This window comes from Empidonax traillii, unplaced genomic scaffold, assembly GCF_003031625.1.
Source record: "Empidonax traillii isolate 1590-97213 ecotype Southwest subspecies unplaced genomic scaffold, ASM303162v1 scaffold152:size925058, whole genome shotgun sequence".
NCBI lineage: Eukaryota > Metazoa > Chordata > Aves > Passeriformes > Tyrannidae > Empidonax > Empidonax traillii.
In genome coordinates this window covers 414501-428731 of record NW_020955345.1, presented here as the reverse complement: position 1 = coordinate 428731, position 14231 = coordinate 414501, and the positions used below count along the sequence as shown (strand labels likewise).

The window sequence follows — 14231 nt, the reverse complement described above, 5'->3', positions numbered from 1 at the left end:
AATCTAGTGTGCTCCCTTGCTCTGAAACACTTCAACTTGACCAGTAAATACTTGACAATAGCATATTTACTTGACCATATTTAATACTTACTATTACTTTCATCTCCATATTTGTAAATGCACACTGGATTAGCAGGACTGAGGACAGAAAAACTTGCAGGAACAATGTCTATTATTCGCTGATGGTAGGAGAGTCTGCAAATAACAAGTTTCATAGCAGTAAGATTAAAATGATAATAATACCATGGCTAATTTTACTGTGACTGCTGTATAATCATTTTCCCGTACTTAACTTCCATAGAACAAGAATCAGGATGTTTATACAACAGAATGGTAGTTTCTCCTGGATAGTACAAGCTAAGTAAATCAAACTTCCTAGTAGATGCCTTCCATTTGAACTCCATGGTGCTCGAGTTTCATGCTCATACAATTAATCTGCCTTGTGAAAAGGCTGCCTGGTAAGAAGTTTTATGCAAAAGCTTAGGATGCACTGCAGAAAACTAGTGGGACTCAAAGCAGAAAAAATATTAAACTGGATGTCTTCATTTTACTTTCCAGGTTCATTTCAGTCCCACGAAGGCTTAATTTGCTACCAGAGTTCTTAGTGAAATGGAAGAGCACAACAGAAAAACTGCATTCAGTTTGCAGCACACTGCCTTCACGTTTCCTATACAGAATTCACCCAAAACCAGACTAATGTTTTCATGTAGCATGCTGAATAACATACACTTTCAGAACATTTTGCTCTTTCTCTCTCTTATATCCTCCTATCTCAACAATTTTACACCCAGACACTGATTATGTAGTATAGTTGTTGGGTTTGGAGATTTTGTTTGTTTGCATGGTTCTTTCTTTGTTTAAGGCAAATGAACATCAGAGGCACCTAGAAGAACCGAGACTAGATTCTCAGGCTTTTGCATATTTAATGGTCAGTTCCCTCTCTTTCTGTGAATGCTGAATACTTTCCAGGAATATAGCCTAAACTCTTTACTTCTTTCCATGCCTGTGGTGAAGAATGTCTTTTTTTAACTACAGGTGTACACAGACAGCTCACTACCATCTATCTGCACTACTTGTTTCTCCCTCTCTCTAGTGTCCTACAGCAGGTAAACCAGACTAAAAATCACACAAACAACAGAGTCATCTCTTAACTGAAAATGAATTGCAAGACCATAGTCAAGTTAAAAGCACTCTTACAGTATCCAGATGAAACTTTGCCTTGAATGCAACTATCAAAAGATCTTACCTCATGCACTTTTCCAAAACCTCTCTCACAAATTTGGGTTTGGGTTTTTCAAGGTCCTGAGTAAGACAATCTGACCTATGAAAGGACAAAATGGGAAGGCTTTTAGTAAAAGAATTTATGCTACAGTCCCTTTTTGGCTTGGTCTAATAGGTACAAAACAACAACAGCCTAAAGACAATTGGAGCATTTGACATTTAAGCAATTTTAAGCCACTGAGATAAGTTAAGTACTACTTCCTTATTGGCAATTAGCATTCTTGGAATCTCATCTCTCTATGATACATTTTCAAGTATCTTCCCTTCCCCTAGAAGATTAAAAACAATTTGTGGCTATGGTTAGCTGGCTTTCCCTTTCCTTAGGAAAACAACCTTGTGTGATTTCATGGTCTCTTCCTCCCTCACTGGAACTTTTAAACTTCTGGCTAATTTCAAACGAATTCAGATAAAGAAAAGCCCCAAATACAGTCATGTGCAAAATCTGTGAAAGATAGATCTTTGAATACTGCTGCATGGTCAGTCAACACGGACGTAATCAAACACTTAACTCCACATAAGGACAACATGAGAAACATAAGAAAAGCCACAAAACTCTATCAGAAGAAGGGCTGCACCCCTCTCCGCACGGATTCTTGGGCAGATCACCTACAGAAAGCATGCACAGTAGCAGGCTGTGGAAGCTACTCTAGGGAGGACTTAATCTCAAGCTCATCTCCCTTGCTAAATGGGTGCCTGGAATAGAAAGCTCAGGGAACCTGTGGATAGACGTTGATGGTGTCCAGGGAGCTCCTGCTAGAGATGCAAGTTCAAAACATGGCATGGCAAGAATGGATGGCAGGGTAAGCTCTGATGGAACTTCAGGCACTAGGATTTGGCAGGTGGGAAAAAGACCACAAGGTCTCAAGGACAAATAATGAAAGGTTTCAGGTAGAACACAGAGAAAAATTGCAGAATGAATACAGGATACAGTCAGCACAAACCATTAAAAAGAAAATCAGAGAGTCATTTTGAAAAATTTGCTAACAACTTTAATGTCCAGGACACATTAAAGAAATCATATTTCTGCTTCCCTCTTTAAGGAATGCTTATACTGCCTTGAGATTTATCACATGTTCACTAGGGACTAAAGAGATTATCAAGATAATCTACCACTGAGGGCTGGTGAACAGATTAAGAACAATCTCTGAAGAGCTAGAGGAAAACAATTAACAGGACCACTATGCCCTTATTCTTCCCAGATAAGTTTGAAATTTCAAGGGTTTTGCAATATCAGATTTTGAATCAAAAGGAGAAAAACTCACCAGTCATTTTGTTCCCACAAAGCCTTAATTTGCAACCAGAGTTTTTAGTGAAATGGAAGAGCACCACAGAAAAATTGCATTCATTTTGCAGCACAATACTTTCATAGTTCCTATACAGAATTCACCCAATGGAAGATGCCAAATAACGTACACTTCCAGAACATTTTCCTCTCTCTCTCTCTCTCCTATATCTCCCTTCTCAGCTTTTCACATACTAATGGTCAGCTCCCTCCATTTCTGTGAATGCTGAATATTTTCCAGGGATATAGCCCACACTCTATTTCTTTCCATGCCCATGGTGGAGCCTGTCTTTTTGTAACTGCAGGTGTGCACGGAGAGCTCACTACCATCTGCAATATCAGGTCTGAATCAAAAGCAGAGGAACTTACCAATCTTCCCAGCTCCAACGGAACTGAAAGTTGCTCAAGTGGTGAGAAAACCAGTTAATAAATCTTTATTAAAAGAAAAAGAAAGGTCCATTAAATGTCATAGAAGTGCAGGAAAACTTTCAGTTAAGCTTTTCTTATAATTGCATTCTAAGTTTTCAAAGGTAATCCTATACTTTTTTAAGCAGTTACAGCATTAAACAGGCACTGACAGATACAAAAGACTGAGTTTGGAAAGTCAGAAAGAAGCTTCTACGGGAAAATAGCTTGTCACGTTCTGTCATTTCATATAAAGAGATGACATAATAAACTAACAATTAAAATGTAAACTGACTGTGAATATGCAACTTTCACATTTTTGATTAGTCAATAACTGCCTTCCTACACAGTGCAGACATCACTGAAAGGGCAAAATCACCACCATTCTCCTCCTTTGGGTGGCACATACCCCGTTAACTCCACTTCCAAGTGTCCCCCCAGACCACTAGGGAGCAGGCACAGTACCAGGTAACAGAGTGCTGTTATACCTGGTAAGTAACAGTACATACAACCATGGACAGCTCTGGACACACAGAAAAGCTGCCACTCATCTGCACTGTCCTGTGCTGACAGACAAGACCTCCAGGGGAGTGTCCCTGCCAAAGGGAGGCAAGTTGCCAATCCTCCACCTTTTCTTTAGACTGTTCTAAGCTAGAGGCCACAGAACATTTTGAATAGCATCAAGCGGTTCTAACAAGGATTTCTGACTACAGCCTCTTCACTTTTTCCTCTGCACTGGACATCGAGGAATGTTTTCCGTTATCTCCAAAACACACTTACCTGTCCACACACGTTGTATTCATGGTATCCAAGCGCATGTAGAGCATTTCTGTGGCTTGTGCAAGCTTAAAGTTTCTTATTAAGGTTTACAGAAAAGCACTGGGTAAGTTAGATGTTATTCCTTAAAGGTTTTTAATAGAATGTCATCGACCTTTTGCACTGAAAGCTCCCCGAGTCTACTCCAGAGTGAGTTAAATCCACAGTGGAAAAAAAGAAGAATAGTGTGAGTTCCATCCTTTAATCCCAGTCTATTTTTCTTCCATCATTGCAACAAGACTGTTGGTTTCCTCCACAGAAAGACAGAATTCACATCATGCAATAAGCAAAACTACACTGACATGAACAGACAGCAACCTCCTTATGGAGTACTTCTGTAATCTCACCCCCAGTCTGGCTTCACAGGCTGCTGCTTACCCACGTTCAATCTTTAATCATCACTGAAGACTTGAAAAAGAGTGACTCTACTCAACAAGGCCTTTATCCCTCTTACAGTGTCCCTAATAACATAAAAAATTTCATGCACAGACATACTCCCAATGCTAGGACGAGACTTGGCTACTCATTGAGATTATGTGATTTTCAGACAGTGGGTGGTATCATGAAGTAGAATGAAAGTTTTGGCACGAAATTACCAGTGGATAGACATCTTTTGACTGTCCTCAGTCAAAAGCTCACTCTCTAGCTTTATCTAAACCAATGACCTAGGAGGATATAGCGTGATGGTCAGAGTTAGCTGGAAGCCATGCCTCACCATTTCTTCTCAGCATTTAGCCACCCTGTCTGTCTGGAGCTCAACAGACGATTATACTGACCTCCCGAATGCTCCAGTGTGAGCACCGAGTGGGAACTCAGGCAGGTTCTTTTAAATCACCTGCTAAAAAAAAAAGAGCAGGAGCACTCACACAGTTGTTGGAACAATATCAAGTCTGTCACTTCTTTTCCTTCTCAGGCTTTAATGTGTCTACTGACCATGCGACACGCTGTCCAAACCTGAGCAGCCTGCAGCGACAAAGAGAACTATTGTATTTTACCCCTTTACCAAGACAGCATTTCTTGGGAAGGTTAGAGGAAGTATGAGAACACTGCCCAGAATGCTGAAGAGTCTTGCCTACTTGGCAAATCTAGATGTCTGCAAAGTGGGCTGTGTTATTCTATCATGCACATGTTGCAGGCAAAGTTTCATGTAGCTGCTGCAAAATACTACTACTGCCAGTATTTACTGCTATCCCATCAGCTACAGAACAAACAAAATAAAGGCTGCATTTCATAAATGCTCTTCAGCAGCACAGAAAGGATACAACTTGTGGTAAAGAGCCAGGCTGAAGTTTGCACAATTCAATCAGGAGCGTTGTGTACATGACTTCAATGTGCGGTGGGGATGGAAGCTGAAACAATTCTGCAAATATCACCTGTAGGAGAGGAAATCACAGAATGAGAGCACAAACACGGCCTGCACGACTCTCAGCTTCCCAATAGTGCAGGCCACCTATCTTAAACAATTATCTATCCCAAAAGACCCATATTGTTCTGTCAAATGCTTGTTCCAGGAAAAAGAGAGAGAACCATATAAAAGGTAGTGGTAACCCTACACTGTACTAATAAGGCCCACTCTAACTGCCCTTACCATTTCATACTAATATAACACCAGCCTTATGCATCTATTAGGCCTAACAGATGTAGCACATAAAACTGTAGAAATGGGAATAGTTATAATATGACCTATTACAGTGATACCACATGATCTGAGAAACACAGAAATAATTTGATCCTGTTCAATAGTAAATATAAATATTAAATATATGAAAGGAAGCCCAAGCATTTAGTATGAAAGACTATTTGCATTGAAATGACATCTCTGTCTTTTACATCATGTCCTCTTTTCTCCTGTGCAAAACCTCACATAAATAAAGTCATAATTTTAAACTGCAAATTCCAACGAGCATTTCATACAACAAAAATATATGCCCAATACTTCTTGGCAGAAGGTCCTTCCAAGAAAACTGAAAATAATCCTGCAGTCAGCATTTGTGTGCTTTTATTTTAAAGTTTGCCTCTAACAACCCTTGAGGGCCACAATAAAACCATCTCTGTACAACATCCACCTCTGCATTTCTGTTTCCTTTGCATTCCATTCTCAACTAAATCTAAGTAACATCAAAGGAATCGGGAATCTTTGATTCATTATGGTTGATCAGTTTCCTCTTTAAACTTCTGAATAAAGCTTAAAGAAGTAAGCTTCAGAAAAATCTTGTTTAAGAAATCAACCTCCTTTTATAGACTCCAAAAACAGCACATGAAAACACTGACTAGAACTTGTTTATTCTAAGGAAGGACTTGAAAGCAGAGACTTTAAGATGCTGGGGAACCCTTCTGTGTCAGAATAATTTGGAATACTGTTAAGACAGATATGACAAAAACGTAGGGACAACTTTGTTAGGTTAGAAAATGGCTCCACTTCTCAAGATAGGAAATAACAACTGGATGATGAGTTGCTTTCTGTTTGGGATACTGCATAAAACTGTGTTTCTGATACTCATCACATGTTCGTTACCAAGTACTCAGTTCAAGTATTTCAAACTGTCATAACATATTTTGTGAAGAGTTCAAGACCACAGAAATGATCAGGACACTGATGCCCTGAATGTCTCAACTGTGTACCAAAAACTGTGGGGGCACAACAATACACAGCAGGCCAACAAGCCAATGAGGCTGCGCAGACATCCCCTGTGAACAGCTACCAGAAGTACCCATAGGTGTGTCTGGAAGAAGCTACTGAGAGAAAGGTGTCACATTTCAGTGTTTCACACAGGTTCCAGGCAGCAGGGAACATCCTGTGCCCAAGGGGGGCCCCAAAAGTGTCTTGGGACACTTGGGAAGGTACTGACAACTACTTCCAGGTTCCATTTACTTCTGCCTGTTACTGAAGTTCTGAACTTCAAATAACATTTTCCTTTATTTGTTAGACCACATTATTTCTACAGTTCTGTGACCTACTGAAAAAGTCAGTGAAATTTCACAGATTAAACTATTGTTGAAAACAACATATAACCAACATGACTGCTGGTGAGAGAGATCATCAGACAGACCTTATAAGGAAGCAGTAGTAAGCAGAAAGAACAGAAGCACAGAAAAAAAAACTATGCTAAGCCTTACAAACTCTGAATCTTTATTAAAAGTGAGCAGTCAGACAAATAACAAAGTGAGTATCGTAAAGTAACTCAAAATTGCAAGAAAAAAGGAAATTATTAGTGTTAGTCAAAGAATCTGTACTCTAATTTTGCCTTCTTCTCATCACTTTTTACAGCACTTCAAGATACTGAAGGTAAAATCACTGAATATACTTCAGTGTTAGGCAGAAAATTACTCCTCATTTTAATATTTCTCCATTCTGAATTCAAAGTGCAAGAAGAACAAGGTGACCAAACCTCATGTAACTTTACAGCAATCCAAATATCTGGCATTTTGGTGCAAAAGGAATTCTCAATCCCACTTGTATGAAGATAAATCTTCTACATAACATTATTTCCTGCCAAAACTAGCTCTGAAATTCCTACTTACAGTTACTTCTTCATAAAACCTTTCCATGACAAGTTGCCCTAACCGAAATCTGTTAATCCCTTTCAACTTCTGATGAAAATGAATGAAGTTTTATGCAGTTCTACAACTTGAAAACAAACTTTTCAAAAAAGGCAGCAAAAGAAAACCTATGCTGCTCTTCTGGTACACATTACAGTTGCCTAGCATTCTCTAATACGGAGAATGCCCCAGAGGAAACACGTTGCTATTTCACTCTAAGTTCTTTTGAGGGCTAGTAGAACAAAATAATTTAGAAGATTGCCCTAGTTAGAGCAGCAGGGACTGTCTGGGTGTAACCCAAACTGAGTATTCTAAACCCTCTATGTCATTTCCCAGAAACTGTTAACAATAGGCCATTTGCAGCAGCTGCCCAGAGCACACCTGACCCCTCAGGCTGTAAGCGGGGTGTTAAGAGGCCTGTGAGATAAGAGGATGTTCCTGTCCCCACACCCACAACTCACAATCACCCACTGTGGAACTCCCCGCTCTGGGGGAGGCGCTGGGCATTCCTGCCTGAGTCTGAGTGAATATAATCTTGGGGTCTTGGGACTTCTGGTACCACTTGTGGGATCCAGAGGAGGACCACTGCTCTCAACCGGACTGCGACCATCACTCGCATTTTTGTGGGTTAAAACCAACTGTTAATCTGTATAATTGTATTTATTGTATTATTGTATTATTTTTATTAAATTGCAATTCTGATTTATAATCTCTTTTGAGTTGGGTTAATTTCTCCTGCCGGTTTGCCTCTAAACCAGCACAAAGATCCAAACATAAAATCCCACGGAATGGCAGGAGTCTAACTGGAAATCATCAAGTCAAAAGCCCCCTGCACAAGGCAGTCACCCAGAGCAGGTTGCTTAGGGTTGTTAGGTTTTGAACTTCTCCAAGGGTACAGACTCCACAGTTTTTTTGGCAAACTCTTCCAGTGCTCAATCACCCCTGAATTAAAAATAGATTTTTCTTACATTTAAATGGAGGTTTTTTGTATTTCAATTCGTGCCCACTTCCTCTTATATTTTCACTCAAATTTTTTCTGAACTGAAAGTGCCTCAAATGCAGCCATCTCTTAGGCTGTGTGATACATTAGAAGCATCATATATAACTGTAAGTTTGAAAAATGCTACAACACAGATTACTAATGCATTAAGAAATTCTGGTATTTGATCAGAACTCCAATGTTAAAATGACAACAAAAGCTCAAGACAACCCGCTCATTTATTAAATGTTGTTTCAATTCAACGAGGTTCTGGTTGATTCCCAAATCAACCTGTAATTTAATGGATCTATAACAGAACTAACTGGGACATATTACTCATGAAATAATGGAGCTATAAAGAGGAGATCTATAAAATCCATACCTCTACAATGTGGTAGTTCAAGGGGATCTTGTTATTTCCTGGATAGCTCAACAGCTGTGCAGCACTGCAAAACCAGAGATAAATTCAAACATGACATAGCAAATGTGATGTAAAGATCAATTAACAGAATTACAGATAACGCTTAATTCTAGGTAAGAGTTTCCACAAAAACAGCACCAAACACATCAATAATGCTTCTAAAACCTGTTCATAACCACAAAGCACTTAAAAGACAGCACAAGAACACAGTAGCATTGCCTAAACTGTGATCTGTAACAACTGTACTTTATGGAGTGGTTACATTGCTTTGCTTTAAAAAGTCACTGTGATATGCAATTCTGGCATAAACCCATGAAAAACGGAAAGAAAAACTACTCTTAACAATTATAGTTCAGAATTACTTGAAAGCCCAATTAAGCCAGTGGGTTATGTAAGAAACTCATGTTTCAAATGCTTCCTCTTTTAATCAGGTCGTTACCACCTAGTAAGTGCAAAGCAAACAACTAATTTCTCTGGTAGTCCTAGTCTTTTACTGTCCTCTGATAATTACAAAGACTACCTCAGTAACTGCAACAACACTGAATTTCTAGTTTCTGCTGAATCAAACAGCTGCAACCAAAAAACTTTACCACATGCCATCACCAAACCCAACATTTCTGCCCATTTTTTTGATTACTATATGCAGCTTGGTAGTTTTCATACAGAAGCCTGACACCTGCAGCAAACCACCTCGGTTACCAATTACCCACATCAAACATTGCCCAGGAAGAAATGAAGGAAAGTGCCCTGACTGCATCCTGAACTGAATGGACTGCACAGCTGAACCGAAACTAACGAAATCTACTCGCCCAGCAATGGCTCCCCAGAGCTCAATTATCCCCGCCATGTAATTCCCGCAGGAAGCCCAACACAGCCATAAACACCAAGGCACTGTCAGCTGCAGATGAACAAGCTCAAGGCTCACTGCCCCACCCAGCAAATCAGCCCCCTCAATGCTCTGGGAAGCACAACACAGTCACACTCCCCACAGAGCTTCTGTGAAGGACAAGGTGTGTCTGCATACTTTTTGCAGCATGTTCTGTATTATTAAGGGATTCCCTTCCCAGAATCCACTGTCCCCCTGGATCATACAGACTCTGTTATCTGGGTAGTACAGGCACATAGTATCCCAGGCAGCAGTTTTAATAGAGCTAAATGTAGAAAATCAGCTTTCACCAAGTGCTTCAGGAAACATATGATCCCAAGCTCTTGCCTAACCACTGCAGGACTCTACACATCCCTGCTGGCACCAAAGCCACGGCAGCATTTAAAAAGTGCCAGGCCCCCTAGTGCTAAGCTCCTCCTACCAAGTCTTTCTCTCCTTCCAGTGGGATTTGATGATGCAGTGGAGGTTCTCTTCTATTACAAATCGTTCAACGGAGTGGCTGCCAGGCATGACAGGACCCTAGAAAGAAAGAGTGAAGACTCATGAAGATCACTGCTAATGCCGTGGTACAACAGGCAGCAAGCTACGCTAGACACGTTTACAGGTGAAAAAACGTGGTCCAACTTCCACAGAAACTCAGTGAGATCTCAGCTGCCCTTCAGCCTTCAGGACTGAAAAGGTGATGTCACACAGTTCCACGTAAACCTCAGACTCACGTTTAAAACAAAATGTATATTAGGACTCATTACAAGAAGAAATAGGAACAAAATTAGAGAACATCATTTTAAGTTCATAGAGTATCTGCTTCTTCCTTTGCTTTGTGGAGTCATTGGGTAGGCTACCACCATGCAGCCTGGAAAGAAAATCATAGTTGAACTAGAATATGATAAAGGAATAAAGCCACAAAGTAGAACACACACTCATGAGTATTCTTTCTTGTTCACTACAAAAAACAAAGGCCAAACAATGAAGATAAAAGCCAGCAGACTTAAAGGAAATGGAGGTATAAAAGCATTTGGGGAAAGCAGTACATATTCTTTTCCTGCGCTCCTTTGTTCCACAATACGCATCAACAAATTTTAACAGACAATAAACACTGCAATAAATACCTAGCCTGGAGAAAGACTCCAGTCACCAACCTTTCGGAAGCGAAGTCTAACCCTGTGAATGTAGTTTTACAACAGACATTAAAGAATTCAGTCAACATTGTCATTCTAAGCATCACAACATCTAAATTCTCCTCCTCACAAACTCTGCTTTTACAGTAACTTGGTAACTTAGTTCCTTTCTGCAGAAGTACCAAAGCAAAACTGTCCTCAAACCACTCACTATCCTGGGAGAGGAGACATCACATTTTGACCACTATCACCCCAGCAACCTAACTGTGAAACCCACTTGCCACCTTCCACAGCAATCACATACCTCAGGGTCATCTGTGTAGTCAAACATCCTAAAAATAACCCTTGGCATCGGGTATACTGAATCTTCAGTATGAGGTGGAGGGGTGAACGGAGGCAGATTGTGTTGCAGAGCTTCACAAAGAACGCTGTCAAAAGCCAAGTAGGGCCTCAGAATGTGTCGCTCCTGCCAACGGTCTTTTTTCAGCTTCTGAATCTGAGACCAAAGGCAGTCTAAATACTGAAGGAAAAGGGTGAGAAACGTCAGATGCGCCAAATCTCGCAAAAAAACTGGCAGTTCCCTGAGCTATCTGAAATGTATTCCTTAACCTCCATGCTCAATTCCGAAAAAAACCCCAGTTTCTTAAACTGCTGCTTCAGTAAACTAACAAATAATTTAAGAACTCTAAATACCAGAGCCGCTCCTAATTCCACACAATATTGTGTTTAGGAAAATTTAACCCCTGTAAGTTTTTTTAACAGCAGCAAGCAGCTTGGGAGTCCCAGTGGAGCTACAGCAGCGAACGTCATGTCAGTTATTGCTCTTTGGTGGTATTAAAACAGACATATCAACATTAAAATCAGAAAGACATTCTATTGGACTGCCATGCTGGTCCTAGAGCAAAAAAAAACTACCAGCTACTGTATATTCAGTACACATACAATACTATCAAATATTAAACCCCTTTGCCTTGGTTTTCAACACAATTTTGAGTCCCAGCATTCTCACAGAGATAGCACAGACATCTGTGCAACCGGCAATAAATAACCTTGCTTTGTTTAGTTACTCCAGGAACTCTGGAGGCCTGCGGCCTTACTGAACGCAAGTTCCAAATTATAACTTCTACATGGAGATGCTTTGCATTTACTGAAATCATCACACTACAATATGCAAGCATTACAAACCCGGAAACAACTAGCACTTGAAGTGAACAGTCATGTGTGCAAGTACTCTGGGTAACACATGGTATCAAATGCAGTCAGCTAATCTCTCTACTGAACTAAATGAGAAAACTGAGATATTGGGTAGGCAGAATACTCAAGTAGACAAATCAATCATAATCAGAAAGCCCATTCCTCCAAATTACGATTAACAAGATAATTGTTAAGGCTGTGATTTAATTAGAACAGTGAACACAATCTAAGAGGGCCATGCTCCAAAATATCCCAGGAAATCAATTTAGATACCCCATCCCAACATTTGTCCTGAAAGTCAGGGGAAATAAGGACCCTCAGGAATATCCAGAAAGGCAAATCCCACCCTAAGCCAGCCAGATGCCACCTCTCCTCTCCATATTTTTGGCTTGATTGTGAAAGATGGCATGGTAACTGCTGCCCACAGTTTCTACATATTTCTTTAGCACTTCCTAAGGTGGAGAAAGCAAAGTCACTACAGAGGGTTCTTTCTCACAGACAGAAAACATTTAGGGATAAGTAAGGAATTATATTCTGTTTTACATAAAAAGTCTTTTAAGATGAAGTCCTGTAACCTGCAGTTCCAAAACAAACACTACAATCTATAGCCATTCCTCACTTTGTAACATTTTTCAGGGGCCTGTCAGCACACAACAAAACTCTTCTTACTCCATACAAGCTCATATTTTGGACCAATACTTGGAATTTCCCCTTATTGGAATTACTGTCAAACAGCAGACAACTCAAAGCATTCATGCTTTTAGAGGTGCCTTTAAATTTTGTGATAAAAGAACACCTTAGCACAAAACTATTTTTCAGACTTTCTGAAAGAATGCATGTTAAGTCCAGTCACCTCTTCTTGTGGATGTGGTTTATCAGCCGTCCACACCTGCAGCATGGGTACGTGAATCTTCTGGCGGCGTCTGTTCAAACAGGAAAGAAAACTTGACTTTAATGGACTAATTTAGGGCAGCAATTTTGTTTTTTCCTGTGGGTGTACTGCTATTTGTTCTTTTCAGCTGATGAAGTCTACAGTATATAAAAAACAGGTTTCTGATTACTTAAAATCTCTCTATTAGTACATCTTGACAACAACATGAACTTGAAGCACCCAGACAGAACGCAGTGACACTCGTTAGCACTACTGCAGCAATTGCTCAGTGTTCATACCACACTTACAACTCCAGCAAGAGCAGAACAAGACCTACAACGTATTCTAAAATTAGACATGACAATAAAGCTTTTCAAATTCAAAAATCTTTCCACCTAATGTATTTTCAGGACTTTTGTTCCCTCCCACAGGGCAGTTCAGACCTAAGGTTTTAGAATACTTTTAAGTGAGCATTAATAATCAAAGCTATTAATTTTTACTTACTAAAGTACTTAAACAGATACCACTAAGAGTGTTTCTAATGGGTCACAACTTACTTCAAATAACTTTCTGTCTGAGACAAGAGACGATCCATTTCAGCGTCCTTTTTCTCATATAACTCCTTTCCAACCCAGGGCAAAGATGACAGAAATGCAAACATATACCAGTCACATCGCACCTACAGGAAGGTAACATACCAAAATCTAAGTATACAAGTGAGCTTCAACAGATTTTGTACACACATAACATTTAAATTTGAAACATCAGCACACTGTTTTGGCAGGACACAAAGACCAGCATTTGCAGATTGAAACATCTAATTTTTCGCTTGAACTGTGATAAACGGGCCTGAAATATGGTATCACTTTCAAAGTCCTTCTGCAGATTATCAGTACAGGAGAAAAGCCAACTGCCAAAGTAAGGTAAAATAAATTCACTTTGGCCACTTCACTATAGAGGACCATACTTTCTTACTGTATGACCTATTTCCCAATTGCCACAGGCTCCTTTTACTAATGCTCAGGAATTCAGTTTGCTGTCTCTAAAACCTTCCTGTTCTAAGCATAAGTACAAGGAGGATCAGTCCAGACAAACTGTTAAAACAGCCCTAGGGAGCCCACAGATCTTTTGCTTACTTGGGGTACATCCTCCTCCTGTGTCACACTCACAAAGTTCTCAAACATAGCTACCATCGAAGGTGCAGCTATTACATGACAATTCACAAGATCAGACAGAAAACGAACCTAAAAAAAAGAGAAAAAAATTGTTTAAAATTAATGCTTTCTAAACTAGCTGCACAAGAACAAAGTTTACTGAAATGATTAAAAAAAAAATCAATAGAAGTATAGTAACTACTGAGTACCACCAAGAGTGAAATACTGTACAGACTCACCTTTCAAAGCAAGAAAACAAGTATCGTAAGTGCTGCCTAATAGAT

The 14231-nt window shown here is 39.8% G+C and overlaps 1 protein-coding gene across 1 annotated transcript in view; it reads right to left on the bottom strand.

Moving 5' to 3' along the window:
- The window catches only part of NCBP1 (nuclear cap binding protein subunit 1), a 31572-nt gene that overhangs the window by 14041 nt on the left and 3300 nt on the right, over positions 1 to 14231 (bottom strand). The window contains exons 5-15 of the mRNA XM_027884672.1: positions 13930 to 14037; positions 13351 to 13472; positions 12776 to 12845; positions 11033 to 11248; positions 10032 to 10129; positions 8686 to 8749; positions 5047 to 5157; positions 3749 to 3813; positions 2933 to 2995; positions 1247 to 1321; positions 92 to 195 (exon numbers count right to left, since the gene is read on the bottom strand). Of these exons, the coding sequence (XP_027740473.1) occupies positions 92 to 195; positions 1247 to 1321; positions 2933 to 2995; positions 3749 to 3813; positions 5047 to 5157; positions 8686 to 8749; positions 10032 to 10129; positions 11033 to 11248; positions 12776 to 12845; positions 13351 to 13472; positions 13930 to 14037 (1096 nt within the window). The remainder of the gene's footprint in view (positions 1 to 91; positions 196 to 1246; positions 1322 to 2932; positions 2996 to 3748; positions 3814 to 5046; positions 5158 to 8685; positions 8750 to 10031; positions 10130 to 11032; positions 11249 to 12775; positions 12846 to 13350; positions 13473 to 13929; positions 14038 to 14231) is intronic.